Here is a 15,760-nt window from a genome sequence, read left to right as displayed (position 1 = left end):
CAAAGATACTTTTTATTCAGTGTTTGAAAGAAAAATGCAGGGAGGGGAAAACCACGTCAATACCTGCAACACTAAAGTTGGCTCTTCCAGAACACCTTGTATTTACAAAACAATATGGCGGGGCTCTCTGAAGTTGCATTTAGCCACTGAGATGCTATACTTGGAGCATTTCCCCTCCAGGCTCAGGGATTTTTCAAAATTGTTAAATAAACTCAACTGAGAATCCTTATTCAAATGGAATTGGATATTTCAGCTTCATTTCTAAACTCTTCATTTCTGTACTTTGATAAGCCTTCTCGCCAAAGAAAAGGGAGAGAGGGGGACCTTGCACCTCTCGGTCACCTCAGAGCCCCTGATATCTCCCCCTGCCCCCAAAGAAAGAGTTGAGGATGGATAAAGTCTCATGTCATCTGGTAGGACTCCTGCCTACCAGGGCTTACGCCCTTGTGTTCTGGGCTTTGCCCCTTTGTCCAAACGCATGCCAGAAATGTAACAAATCAAACTAGCGGGCTTGGTTCATGCCATAAACACTAGTTTACAATCTTCCAGTGAAGCATTTCAGGAGGAGGTTGGGGAAAAAAAATTGGGAGAACACAAACCACTCCTTGAATATCAGTGAAGTGACATCATTCACTGTGCTTAAATCTCAAAGCGGGCTGCAACGGCTGGTGCTTTATGCCTTCCTGGGACATGCAAGGCCTTCTCTTCTGGCCTTGTGCCTGACTCTGGCCACTTCCTCCCCTCATTCCGTCCAGAGGAGACTCTTTTGCAGTTCCCAGAAGGTGGCACGCTCTTTTCCAGCCTTGCCTTAGCACACACAGCTCCCTCTTCCTGGAACACCCTCTTTTTCTTGCTTAACGCTCCCTCTTCTAAGACTTCCATGAAGCCTTCCTGGATTGCCACAGTCTGAATTAGATGCCCCTCCTGTGTGTTCTCAGAGCCACCTGGCTTTGTGCCTTCTGGCGGATGCTGTGTTCACCGCCACTTACTCCTCCTGAGCTCACAGCTAGACTACATGTCCCCGTCACCCTTGCAGTTAACTCCTGTCACATGACCGAGCTCCAGGAAATGAAATATGCATAGAAGTGATGTGTGAAGAGAAATTGTGTCCTCTCTACAGTTCTCTGTTTCTTCCACACACTGGCTAAAAGGAGAAAACTCTCTAGCCCTAGAGGAAGACGGAAGCACACATAGAAGGGGTCTGGGTCCCTACATAACCACAAAGAAAAATGGCACGACTATGAACATCCACTCTGGACTATACATTGAATGAGAAACTTTCATTGCGTCAAGCCACTGAACTCTCAGGGCTCTGAGATAGCAGTTAGCTGGCACTGACTAATACATCATAGCGCCTACCCCGCACTGCCTTGCAAGTCATCTGGTCTCTGTGAGTTCCTTGAGGGAAGGGACTCTGTCCTATAGGTCTCATCTCGAGCTCTTAACATAGTGTTTGATACAGAGTAGGGCCACAGTAAATATCTGTGGAAGGAAGGTCAGGAGAGGGAACAAACTTATGAATGGACACTGTAGCACAGCAGAAAGTCGGCCCTGGGAACATTTTTACCCTTTGCTCAGAATTAGCTGAGATCCTAGATAAGTCACCTTTGCCTCTCTGCACCAGTGTCCCCGACTGTAAAATGTGGTTAGCAAGATCAGTAGTTCAATTTTAGTGAGCAATCACTGTCCCCTAGAGGGCTCGTTAACAGGAAGATTGCCGGGCTCATTCCCAGGGTTCCTAATTCAGTTGGTCTGGGGTGGGCCCCAAGAATTTGCATTTCGAGTTAAGTTCCCTGATGATGGTCTGGGGACCAGACTTGGGAACCACTTGCCTAGATGATCTCAGATCCCTGGGAACGGTCAGGGCCTGGTGGTCTCCAGTGCTCAAGCTTATAAGCCAAATCATGCATGATTCTTCCAGAGTTAGTTTGGCATTTGGAACCACTAGGTTGGAAATATCCTATGTGTGGCCAATTTGCATTCACAGTACGGAATAAAACTCCTACCTGATAGGAGACTGGTGGCTCCTCAAATTACCCAAGTGTTAAAGATAAGAAACTGCAACTGGGGTGCCAGGTTATCTGGTGGGGATTTAAAACCAACCCTTCCTGATCCCTCCCCTTCCCTTGCACGCTAGGTAAGGGCATTATGATGGAAACATTTCTGAGCACAAAGAATGCCAAGAAGAGGGCTTCCCCGGTGGCGCAGTGGTTGAGAGTCCGCCTGCCGATGCAGGGCACACGGGTTCGTGCCCCGGTCCGGGAAGATCCCACGTGCCGCGGAGCGGCTGGGCCCGTGAGCCATGGCCGCTGAGCCTGCGCGTCCGGAGCCTGTGCTCCGCAACGGGAAAGGCCACAACAGTGAGAGGCCCGCGTACCGCAAAAAAGAATGTCAAGAAGATGAGGCAAAAAACTTGACCCTAGATTAATCCAAGTTTTCAGTTCGGTGGAACTTTAAAATGCACTGTGAGCTGGCCATGATACCCCATGAATGCCGAGTGTCAAGTGTGCACAGATATTTAAGGACCCAGCTCAGATCACCAGGAGGTGAAAATAACCAGATCTCAGACTTTGATTTAACTGGGAAGACCTCCAACTCCTTTTCACGTCACTTGCATTAAATACACGAGACCAAATGCGGACCACAATATACTGACTGACGCTAAGACTCCACCAGAGCCACGCTTCGTTATCAGACATTTATTTTTTCACATAGCACCCCAGTTTCACAGCATGTACATTTTCCAGAGTTGGAGATTCTCAACCTACTATGTTCTCCACAGACTTTCCAACAAGTGTGAAAGAGAGGCAGTAAGGTTAGCTTGAGTCGACAAGTCACAATCCAAATATAGGACACCCTGTATTTATTTATGTTTAAGATCAATATACATACAGTTCCCAATGCTTAGCACACGAATGAGACTCTGGCTGAGTAAAATACTAACACAACTTGTTAGCACATTATCATGAAAAGACAGAAGGCATCAAATATATACTTTGCTGTTCCTCATTTTACTGTTCAATGTAACTGTAGTGAAAAAATATACATTTTTACTTTCGAGGTTAAAATAGACCATCAACTCATTATCTCTCCAGGCCCACGGCTACAAGGAGTAAAATGGCTCTTCCCACCTCTGGCTCACTTGAACACTGGATTTGTGCTGAAGACAAAAAGAATGGCTAAAGGTAAGGGTACACCCCAGCTCCCAGGCTGGCTGCAGCTGAAGCCCTCACACAAGTTACCTTAAAACAAAATAAAACCAACACAACTCAGTGGATCCAGTCTCCATACAAGGCGGTCTCTGCGCCACCTGTCCCATTCCCAGGTCAGGGCTCCCTGAAGGAGCTTTAGGGTCCAGTCCTGATGTCTGACATAGTGCTTTAGGACAGAACTGGGACCAGAAGTTTCCCTACTGCAGCCCTCAAACTCCAGTTCTGGCCTGCTTAAGTTCCAGTGTCCTCTGGTCTTCAGAATCATAAACCACTTGCTCCAACCTCCCACAGTCCTGAACTTAGCTTAGAGCAGGGCAGTAGAACCCCCAAAACACAAAAACTAAACACTCCTCAAGTGCTGAGAGCAGAGCAAGACTTCTGTCACTAGAACAAATCCTGTCGATTGAAACGCTGTAATGCCTTTCGGAAACGGTTCCTTTACCAATCATATGCGTCAGTAAATGTAGAAAATAACGAGACAAGCCTAAAAGTGACCGTGCACCTGGGATGTCTCCCCACATTCACAGACTGGCTGTTTCAGGGAACACTTACTAAGGCAACCTCTGAAAGTCTATTTTGGGGAGAATCAGTTGGTATTGCTCTTCATGTCTGCCCCTCTTGGTCTGCTGTTCTTACAGTTGCTCTTGGGAGGGTCACATAACCAGCTACATTTCTCACTGCAAACAGCAAAGTGGGGAGGCTCCTAGAGTAAGACTCTCATGAACTGCCATGGATGACTAATCTGTGGCCGTTGGTGGGCAGCCTCCCTTAGCCTGGGCTGAAGGGGAAGCAGAATATGCCACTTCAGGACTGCAAAAGCCCACATCCCCCCACCTCTCACTAGGAATTTGAACCACACTGAGGCAAAAATCTGTAACAAAGCACCCATAACTAAAGTGTAAATTCAAGCGATCCTTTGAAATCAGTTTCAAAACAGTACACTGGAAACAGAGTAAACCAGTCGGAAAGAGAAACCAAAGTTACTAGCATGTTCTCTTTAACTAGAGAAGAAAAAGACCTCTCAACAGAGATTTCATTTTGTTCACATTCATAATGTTCAAACCACAACCTACTGAGCCCTACTTCTCAGCAATATGGGAAGATCTGGGTGCTATGATATCTGTAATTCTTTTTCTTTAATATTTTACAAACCAAATTCCCTTAGTGATATCTTGTCAGGAGGTGTGATTCTAGCCTGTGCTGAACAAATATTTTTAGCTCTAAGGTGTTGTAATGAAACTGAGATCTTTCCAACTACTACATTTGCAAATGGCTGTCTTAATTTCAAGGAAAACATCCATTCCAGATTCTTTTCTTATTGATATTCTAAGAGCACATCTATCATTACCATGGTTGTGAGCTCATCTAAGAAATGGACAAATATCATTTAGAAACAGACTAGAATCAAGTCACATGAAGAGAAGAATGTTTCATGATAGTTCAGACGCTACTAGGAAATCAAAGAAAAATCCATGTTTTTGATTACTCACCCTAAACTGTACTGAAACTGAACATTTGCAACCCAAGTAACCCAAGATATATTGAAGAAAACTATAACTTACTACATATTGAGTTCATTTCAATCACAGTAGTCTATTTTAAAAACAAACTCCCATAAGGAATACAGGAATGGAATCTATTCAAAGCAACAGCTGTCAAAAGTTCTGCCAAGAAACTCAGGGTAATTTACTGCACCATGAAAGATGAGGTGTTCTGAAGAACAAATACTTCAATCATATTCCTTCTCTTCAGATTTTAGTTTTTGCTTCAATCCAAGAGAATTATCTAGATCTAAAGCTCACTAAGACCTGTTTTCATATTTTAAGACTGATAAATTAAGTAAATAAAATTCAACATGGTACATAGAAGAAAACCCTTCTAATCTATTTTTAGTAATGCTAGTGGCGAGAGGACTCGACTGAGAATCCATAAAATCCCAACTCTGCCACCAGCTCCCTCCTTCTATGGATTCTTGGACTAGGAACTGTGGTTTCTTAGGGCCTTGGTCTCCCCACAAGCAAATGCAGGATATGGGAAGGGCTCCTCTCATCTCTGACATCCTACTGTGCAATGAGAAGAAAATGGGCACAGCTCCCAGCTAAGTTGCCTCCTTCTCCTAACCAGACCCAAAGCGCTTCTCTAATATTTATAAAGCAGTCAGATCCCTCCAACTAAGGCAAATGTCTGCCTTGATTCCAACACACTCCCCAATTCCAGAAATCTACCTTTTGGGTTTGCTTCATGGCTGCTGGATAGGGAGGTGGCCAAAGCAATAAGCCACTAGCAGAGACACTGAGGTACCCAATAAGCTGGTGATCTACTCCTACTGTGTTTTCACCCTTGGGACTATGGGACTCCCATGGAGGAAGACCACTTAACAATAAGGTTATTAAACCCCCGTGGATGGGGGCAACATCAACATTCTGCCCAGAGACTTCTGCTCAACAAGGTCTTACGCTTGAGTAGTTTTATAGAAGAGGTATAATGGTGATATCAATAACCCAGCCTTCCTGTAAATCATATTAAAGGCACACAGAAACATTATCAGGAGTTATAATCCTAAATTAAATAAAAGTATACATCCTACGAAAATAGAGAAAGAGAGGATGAGCGCTAGTTAGGTAATATCATGTTCTGTGTGTGTGTCGGGGGAGGGTGTAATTGTTTTTTTAAAAATCCACTTCTAAGCAACTAAGAAACTGTGGTCACTCTTAAGTCCAGTCAACAAGGTGGGGTGGAGATATTATGGTGTGGGCTTTAATGCAATGCCTATGTTAAATTACTGGTTAGACTGTGCAATGCATGAGGCTTCGATTGTCCAATGCAAGTTTTTTCATTTAATGAAATCCAAGCTAACTAAACAAAACCCCAACCTCCGAATTTGGCTCACTCTGGCCTTGGCTTGATGGGAGAAAAACATGTCAATATTTTAAAAATGCATAACATAGACTAACATTCTTTAGTTTATATGTCTGCTTAATGGATATGAAGTGCTATCTGGAGTGTGTGCATATGTCCTGGAAGACTATGAGATGAAGTGCATATGCTAGTCTTTCCTGGATTGAATGGAACAAAAGGCAAACATGATAATGAAACGTCTGTGACAAGGACACTGTTGATAAAATGTGTTGTAGCCCCCAGAGCTCAGAACAAGTGAAAAGAGGTTACCTAAAAAATGTGCACTCGCCCATTCACAATCTTAGGAAGGGTTTAAACTGACTCCGAACCCCTCCCACAGGGACACAAAAGGCAGCCAAAAGGGAAGGAAAGGGGGACTAGAGAAATAGCTCAAGTCCCGTGATTTTCAAAATCCAAGCAATTCAGAATCCTTTAATATGCACAGAACAGAATCAACAATTTGGTTTGTTTTGGAAAAGCATCATCGTTTGAGCGTTTCTCTTCCGTCATTAAGCTATTGATAAAGCTTAATGGAGTAAGAAAGCATTAAAACAAAAGCCTACTTCTTCTAAAAGCTGTCAACTCTATTGAAATCAAAGGCTTAGTCCCGCGTACCGCAAACCTATCCTAAACCACTTCAGAAAGGACCCTAGCACACCCCACCCCGCTATCCTAAGAATCGGTAAATTAGCAAAATGCACAAGAGACCGCATGTCTTGCCATCCGTCTCCTGAAGTGATGTTAAAGCTGGCGAGGCCGGATACCTGGGAGGGTCGATCAATTCCCACTTTCAACTTGAGCTTACAGGAGAAGCACAGGCTATGTAAATTTCGATAGAGTACTGGCTCCTGCAATTTGAGCTTACTGTTTTACATCACTTACACTGGAGTCGGTTGGGCGCCTCTGAACTGCACATAAACCAATCCCTTCCCAAGGGTACACTTCACAGAGAACAAAATAGTCATATATCCAGTGTGAGGATCGGCTTTCTTTCATTATTTCTTCATACCCAATACACTCACGATCCGGGTTAAAATAACAAAGACAAAAATAACTACCAGAGATTGTTGCGTTACTGGTAACAACCATTGCCCCTTCTTCCCTAGTTTGAATACCTGGGTTCAAACAACAAATATTTATCAGTCCAAACAGTCTCATCAGCCGTTCACATTTGATGGGTGGTTTCCAAATTCATGCATTTACAGATATGTTAACCCGTGCAGGATAAAAGTGGAGACCTGGCAACTATTTATTTAATTTGATCGGGCAAGGCAGCTCAGGCAGATTTCTCTTGCCCAAAAATCTACATGAAAGGGCTGAGTTGTCTGGGTTGACGGCTTAGCTGGGCCAAGTTAAATAGATCATGGACAAAACTACTACTTTACAGAGGTGTAAAGACTGAATAAGTCTTTGCCATTCAATAGAAAACAATAGTCATGTATTATTTATAGCTAGATATAATATCAAGATGGCACTAGAGAAGCAATTTTTGGCATATAGTGGTGGAGGGCACGGAGCCAGTCTAAAGCTAATGCTTTTGTTTTCTTCTCCTTTTTGTTTGTATTATCATCATGCCAAAGACTATCCAGTTGGAATCACAATTATTCAGGAAACCAATCTACTGTATATGATATACATACGAAAATAAAACAAGCATCCTGAAGGTACTGGATTACAAGGTTTTGTACAAGTCATAAATTCTTGAAATAAGTAGTGCTCTAAATTGTTTTTATTTGCTAGAAGATTGGTTTTGGGTAAGGAGCAACATCTAACACCTTGAGGAAGTACTTAAGAATGGGAGGTAAATCCCACTGATAGTTACAGTTTCAAGTGTGATAATCAGTTGTATTTTTTCCACCACAGTAAAACGTACACGTGAAGCACAAAAGAAAAGGCGATATGGATTATATTCCGCCGCTAAGAGCTTTTGACGCAGTCTCAGACATCTACGACAAGTAGCTGCGTCGAAACATTCAAAGGAAAGATCTTGGCAGGAAAGGTCACCCACTGTTACTTGAATCTTGGGGGTCACAACACAGTGACTGGACGAAGTTGTTCCAGTTGGTTTTCCAATGCAATCCGTTCTTGATGAACCTCCTGAGTTGTACAAAACAAAGAGAAGAGAGGGGTCATTTCCTGGGTTCATCCCTACTTCATCAGATACTGAAAAGAAACTTATGACTGGACCCACAAGCATTTAGGTGCCACATGACTCAAGGACAAGTGGACTGGGAGGCATCATATTTAAAGCTGGTGACCGGACACAGGAGGCTTCACAATTTGCAGTCTCTCGACTCCTTTCTTAAGATGATGAAATGAAACTGATTGACCAACCCTCCCCACCCCCCACACCTAAATCTCACCCTCAGTTTTAACAGCGGCTGGCACAGAATGATGTTAAAAATTCTAAAAAATGATTGGAAGGGAGCAGAAAAGCAAAAGCAGACTCCTAATACTGAGAGGCGAGCCATCAGGACTACATCTCTAGTTGCAATCTCTTGTTTCCACTCCAGCACCATACTGGATTAGGACTGAGGGATGAGAAAGGGCACTGGTCGTCCTTCCACCAAAGTGTCATCCAGGTTCCTGCATAAATTATGGCTGAAGGTGTGACTTCTTGGCTAAAGGTAGAAAACAGGATCCACAATCTGCTATTTGGGAATTCAAACTTTGAGCCCTAAAACAGACCTACTGGCAGGGAGAGATGGGGACACGTAAAGGCACTCTGAAGTAGAATCAGTCAAGGTGGGAAGGAATTCTGTATAAAGGCTCAATTCTGGGCTTCCCTGGCGGCGCAGTGGTTGAGAGTCCGCCTGCCGACGCAGGGGACACGGGTTCGTGCCCCGGTCCGGGAAGATCCCACATGCCGCGGAGCGGCTGGGCCCATGAGCCACGGCCGCTGAGCCTGCGCGTCCGGAGCCTGTGCTCCGCAACGGGAGAGGCCACAACAGTGAGAGACCTGCGTACCACACAAAAAAACAAAAAAACAAAACAAAACAAAAAAAACAATAAAGGCTCAATTCTGAGACGTCCCAGAAGAAACAACATGCTAATAGTAGCGTAGAACTCAACAAACATTTATTCACCCACCCTCCTACCTACCATCCAACAGTCTTTGAGTATCTATCTACTATGGGCCCGATTCTGCTCTGGGTGTGATGATACCACCAAGGAACAAGATAGATCAAACCAATGCCCTCACAGGGCTCATACTCAAATGACTAGAGAAAAACAAGAAAGTTAAAAGAAAAAAAAAAACAACGAGATACTTTCAGAAGGAAATAAATAAGATGATGTAATAGAGAGTAATGTGGGGGATCTGGGAGAAAGGTGGAGAGGGTGGCCCGGGAAGGCTTCTCAAAGCGGATGCTACTGAGCAGAGACTTGAATGAAGTGAGAGGTGAGCCACATGAAGATACAGGCGAAGCATATTCAGGGAGATAAAATGGCAACCGCTAAGGCCCCAAAGGAGGGAACAAGCTTAGTGTATTTGATGAACCAAAAGGCCTGTGTGACCAGAGCAGAGGAGACAATTAAGACCTTGGCAGGAGCTAAAGTCAAAGAGTTAGGCAGGCACCTTGTGGACAGAATAAGGAGTGTGGATGGATTCAATAAGGATTCAAAGTGTACGGCAACGAGGACGTTGAATCAGGAAAGGCATTCGGCCTAACTTAGAATTCAGAATTTTCACTCTGGCTACTGCGTAGACAATGGATTGTAGCAGGACAAGAGTGGAAGCAGGGAGCAGTTGGGAGGTTACTGCATGGAACCAGGTGAGAAATGAAAATGGCTTAGATCAGGTAGCAGCCATAAAAATAGAGAGAAGGAGATGGATTCTGGACATAATTTAAATCTAGAACCAATAGGAGATGTTGATGAAGGTGATATAGGAAAGAAGGAAAGGAATTTGGGATTGAGCAAGTGGGCGGCTGGTAGTGTGGTATTAATTGAGAACAAGAAGATTGGATGAGAAATGGGCATTTCAAGGAGAGGGTTGGGAATGAAGCATCTGAGATGTGTATCAGATATATTACAAGAAAAGTTGAATAAGCAGTTGTAAATACATGTCTAGAGCTTAGAAGAAAGAGAAATAGGGCTTGAGGCATAAATTTATGAGGTTGGATAGCCTTCAAAGCCATAGGATTATGTAACAACACCCAGCAAAATAATATATTGGGTTGGCCAAAAAGTTCGTTCTGTTTTTCCACAGCATCTTTCAGAAAAGCCCGAACTTTTTGGCCAACCCAATAGATGGAGGCTGCAGGTAAAGACAGAACTTAACATATGTACGAAACTCATTCCTTACTGCAACTCTACTAAAACAATTTTTTTAACTGGGGGGGTGTGCATGGTCATAGACACACAAGGACAGGGAAGACAAAAGGGAAGAGGTGATAACAATAAAATTGGTAAACTGGAAGGCAAACTGATGAATGCTGAATGAATTAGCAAATCCAGGAAAAATAAATGTGGGGATTCTCCTAGGTGCTGAATACGTCTCTTCCAGTTACGCATCATGGAACTGGAGAAAATAACCACAGGGTGGATTCGGGGATAAACTGAACCCACTGTGACAAGGACCTAAGCTACAACTCCACTGATCACCTGACCTCCATAAGCTCCTACTCTTAACTGGTGGATCACAGTGATGTTTTGGGTCTCCTGGAATAAGTATCAGTTCAGAGCCTGTGTCCAGTAATCCCCCCTAAATCTGATGAGTCCCTTTTCCCCAGTGCACAGTCACACACTTTGGGAAGGGCTGGGAGAAAGATTAACAATATAAACTTTTGGCTGCAGAGTACGGTCCTTCCTAAAGGTGACTCAGAGGCCCCTTTATGCAAGGGTTCTGTATCTGTAAACTGACTTAGTCTGGGAACTGACTGAGAAGCCATGACTAGAGCTCTGCTTGATGATTCTTCAGACTTCTGTCCACTAGACCTAGAACTTTTTCACTTCTACAGATCAAGTAAAGAAAAGTGAACTGCAATCTAAGCATGAGGATAAAACAAGAACCAATCCGATTTCACATAGAAGAATCCCTGAAAGACTCAAATTGGCAGCACCAGATACCTATGAAAGTGGGAGTGAAAGAGGGGAGGACGACTGGCTTAAATAAGTTTTGCTTGAAAGTCTGCTTCAGAAGTAATTAGATCCCCGAATCCTTCCTGCCACTATGGTAGAACACTGAAGGTTTACTTCTTTGAAAGGTAAAACAGATGGCGTCTGGATTAGCAATAGAGAGATACAATTAAGGACTAGAAATTGGACTGGAAATAGGGGGGTTAAATGAATGCCCTGAATGCTGAGAAACAGATCCCTCTCCTCCACCGAACCAGGTCTTCCCTCCATGCAGGAGTCCACAAGAGTCTCCTCCCTGAGGACTCCAACCAGACCAAGAGGAAACAGCAAATGACACTGTCTTTGGGGGTTCCCCAACTCTGTAGCTCAGCCAAACTGGGGGAGAATGAAGCTCAAAGTTGACAAGCCCCACAACAGGCCATGAACTTGCAATATGCATTCTCATCCTCCTCCTAAATGTAAGCAGAGAAGGACCATCAGCTATTGAAGGAAAGTATCTAATTAGAAGTGTATACAACAACAAAAAAAGCAAGTATTGAGGAAGAAGAAAAACTACCATTAAGAGAAGATATTACAACACTGAAACAAGAATAGGATGCCATTGAAAAGAATCAGAGAACAACAACAAAAATGAACTCTTGGTTATTAAACACAGGAGATGTACAGTTTAAAAAATAAGTATGTCTCCACATATAGACAAAAGAAAAAAGAGAAAAGAAAGAAACTAGAAAAGAAAAATTAGAAAACCAAACTAAGAAGTCCAGAGTCTGAAAACTTTCAGGAAGGGAGAACAGAGAAAATGGGGGAAGGGAGGTCAATAAAATTCAAGAAAACTCCCAGAACTGAGGAATATGGGCTTCCCAATTAAAAGGTCCTACCAAATATAGAGACCAATGGATAACAGTGACCTACGCCAAAGCAAAGGTAGGGGCGGGGGAGGCAAAAGCAAACTGCAAAACAGAAACGAGGTCACATACAAAGATCCATAAAACAGAACGAAGTGCGACATTTTACAAATTTGTTTATTATCATATGGTAAAACTGACTTCTTTTCTTTTATTGTACAGTTCTACAAATGTTAACACATATAGATTTGTGACACCACCACCACAAAGAGGGTTCAATACAGTTCCAACAACCAAAAAGCTCCCTGGAACTACTCACTGATATACAAACCTTCACCTCATGCATAACCCTTGACAACCAGTGGTCTGTTTTCCAGCACTACAGTTTTGCCTTTTCAAAAATGTCAAATAAAAGGAATCACGCAGTACATAACCCTTTGACGCTGGCTTGTCTCACGTAGCATAACAACTTTCAGTTTCATTCAGATTGCTACGTGTATCATTCCTTTTGCCTGATGAGTACTATTTCATCATACTCCATTTCTCCATTCATCCTTTGAAGGACATTTGAGTTTTTTTCACGTTTCCACTATCATATAAAACTGCTATGAACATTTGTGTACAGGTTTTTGAGTGAACATAAATTTTTCCATTTCACTAAGGTAGATACCCAGGAGTGGAACTGCTGGGTCACAAGGTTAAATGTATATATAACTTCATAAGAAAATGCCCAACAGTTACCCAGAGTGGGGTATCATTTGGCATTCTCACCACCAATTCACGAGGGTTCCAGTTGCCAGCACTTGATGCTGTCACGATTTTCTGTTTTAGCAATTCTATCACTGTGTATACTGGTCTGTGATCATGGTTTCAATTTGCATTTGCCTAATGGCTAACAATGCTGAATATCTTCTCACATGTTTACTTGCCGTCCTTATATCCTCTTTGGTGAAGTGTCTGTTCACGTCCTTTGCCCATTTTTAAACTGAGTTGGTTGAGCTTTGAGAGTTCTTATTACTGAGTTCTTTATATAATCTGGACACTAGTCCTTTGTCAAATACGTGGGCTGCAAATATTTTCTCCTAGTCTGTAGCTTGTCTCTTAATTCTCTTGACAGTGTTTTTGGCAGAGTAAAAGTTTTAATTTTGATAAAGCCCAATTTATTGATTTTTTTTCTTATAGATTGTGCTTTTGGCATCATTTCTAACCCCAGGTCACAATAACTTCTTCCTACGTTTTCTTCTACAGGTTTTATACCTTTATGTTCTACATTTGCATCTATGATCCATTTCAAGTTAATCTTTGTATCAGGAGTGAGGTCTTCGATCAAGGTTCATTTTTTTACAGATGGATGACCAACTGCTACAAAACAATTTCTTGAAAAGACCATCCTTTCCTCAATGAATTGATTTTGTACCTTTGTCAAAGATCGAATGCCTATATTCATGTGGTCTACTTCAGGACTCCCAATCCCTCTCCACCGATCTATCATCAATCCCACACTGTCTTGATTACTGGAGCTTGATACTAAAAGTGATTCCTCTACCTTCATTCTTCTTTTGCAAATTTGTTTTAGCTATTCTAGTTCCTTGGCCCTTATATATAAATTACAGGATAAGCTGGTCTATATCTACAAAATATCCTGTTGGGATTTTGATGATTGCTTGCAATGAATCTCTAGATCACTTTGGAGGAAAAAAGTATCACTACTATGTTGAGTCTTTCAATCCACAAACAGCATATGTCTCTCCCTTTATTTAGGTCTTCTTGGATTTCTTTTAGCACCATTTTGTAGTTTTCAGTATACAGATCCTGTGTTTTACGATGAATTTATACTTAAGTATTTCATTTGGGGGAGGGGGCGAGCTATTATGAATGGTACTGTTTTTCAAATTTCTGTGATCAGTTGTTCATTGCTTGTATATAGGAATATAATTGCTTTCTGTATGACCTTATATTCTGTGACCTTCATAAACTCAATTAGAAAATGAAATTTTAAGAAACAGTTCAATTTGCAATAGTGTCGCCAAAAACAAGGGAACAAATTTAACAAAAGACACATAATACTTACACACTCAGAACCACTGAGAGGAGTGTTTTCTAAAATCTAAACAATTAGAGAGAGAATCTTGAAAAATTTATACGACCTGATTTCAAGACTTACAGAAATCAAGACCGTGTAGTACCAATATAAAGATCAACAAATAGGGGCCAGACTGAAGCTGGAATGGGCCCAGTGTGAGGCATCAGGTGAATAAATTTTCTTTTAAGGCCGAAAAGCGAGTTAACCTTACGCAAGATAACCATGAATTACAGCAGCCACAGCAGTTAGAACTTCTAACCCAGATAAGCTTTTCCATTTACAAGGTGCCCTAGAAAAAAAAGGGTTCTCGGCCAAGCACTCACTAAAAAAAGAAGAGGGCAAACTATTTTTCCACCTCTTCACGAGCTTCTGGTGGCCAGGATAAGACCAGGTGGGACATCCCACTCGCTCCAGAGCCTGCAGAATCCTGGGGAAAACTGGCAGAAGAAAGCAAAGGCTGTGTGGCTGACAGGGGCTTGGTGCTCCAGCCAGGTGTCAGGCCTGTGCCTCTGAGGTGGGAGACGAGTTCAGGACATTGGTCCACCAGAGACCTCCTGGCTCCATGTAGTATCAAACAGCAAAAGCTCTCCCAGAGATCTCCATCTCAACGCTAAGACCCAGATCCACTCAACGACCAGCAAGCTACGGTGTTGGACACCCTATGCCAAACAACTAGCAAGACGGGAACACAACCCCACCCATTAGCAGGGAGGCTGCCTAAAATCATAGAGGTCACAGACGCCCCAAAACACACCAATGATGTGGTCCTGCCCACCAGAAAGACAAGATGCAGCCTCATCCACCAGAACACAGGCACTAGTCGTCTCCACCAGGAAGCCTACACAACCCACTGAACCAACCTTAGCCACACGGGGCAGATACCAAAAACACCAGGAACTACAAACCTACAGCCTGCAAAAAGGAGACCCCAAATACAGTAAGTTAATCAAAATGAGAAGACAGAAAAACACACAGCAGATGAAGGAGCAAGGTAAAAACCCACCAGAGCAAATGAATGAAGAGGAAATAGGCAGTGTACCTGAAAAAGAACTCAGAGTAATGATAGTAAAGATGATCCAAAATCTTGGAAATAGAAAGGAGAAAATACAAGAAACGTTTAACAAGGACCTAGAAGAACTTAAGAGCAAACAAACAATGATGAACAACACAATAAATGACATTAAAAATTCTCTAGAAGGAATCAATAGCAGAATAACTGAGGCAGAAGGACAGATAAATGACCTGGAACATAAAAGAGTGGAAATAACTACTGCAGAGCAGGACAAAGAAAAAAGAATGAAAAGAATTGAGGATAGTCTCAGAGACCTCTGGGACAACATGAAACTCACCAGCATTCGAATTACAGGGGTCCTAGAAGAAGAAGAGAAAAAGAAAGGGACTGAGAAAATATTTGAAGATATTATAATTGAAATCTTCCCTAAGATGGGAAAGGAAATAGTCAATCAAGTCCAGGAAGCACAGAGAGTTCCATACAGGATAAACCCAAGGAGAAACACGCCAAGACACATATTAATCAAACTATCAAAAATTAAATACACAGAAAGAATATTAAAAGCAGCAAGGGAAACACAACAAATAACATACAAGGGAATCCCCATAAGGTTAACAGCTGATCTTTCAGC

General features: G+C 42.5%; 1 protein-coding gene across 5 annotated transcripts in view; it reads right to left on the bottom strand.

The window, feature by feature from the left end:
- Nucleotides 1–2,719: 2,719 nt before the first annotated feature.
- Nucleotides 2,720–15,760, bottom strand: part of REPS2 (RALBP1 associated Eps domain containing 2) — a 231,723-nt gene continuing 218,682 nt past the window's right edge. For 3 of the 5 annotated variants that reach the window (XM_079911205.1, XM_079911207.1, XM_079911206.1), the window contains exon 18: nt 2,720–8,207. In XM_079911205.1, the coding sequence (XP_079767331.1) occupies nt 8,139–8,207 (69 nt within the window). In that variant the 3' untranslated portion in view covers nt 2,720–8,138. Of the gene's footprint in view, nt 8,208–8,808; nt 9,070–15,760 lie in introns of those variants that run through there. The other 2 variants (XM_079911203.1, XM_079911204.1) reach the window with 1 other exon arrangement.

Source organism: Stenella coeruleoalba, assembly GCF_951394435.1.
Source record: "Stenella coeruleoalba genome assembly, chromosome: X".
NCBI lineage: Eukaryota > Metazoa > Chordata > Mammalia > Artiodactyla > Delphinidae > Stenella > Stenella coeruleoalba.
Note: the sequence above shows the minus strand (reverse complement) of the source record. Positions and strands in the feature narration are given on the sequence as shown.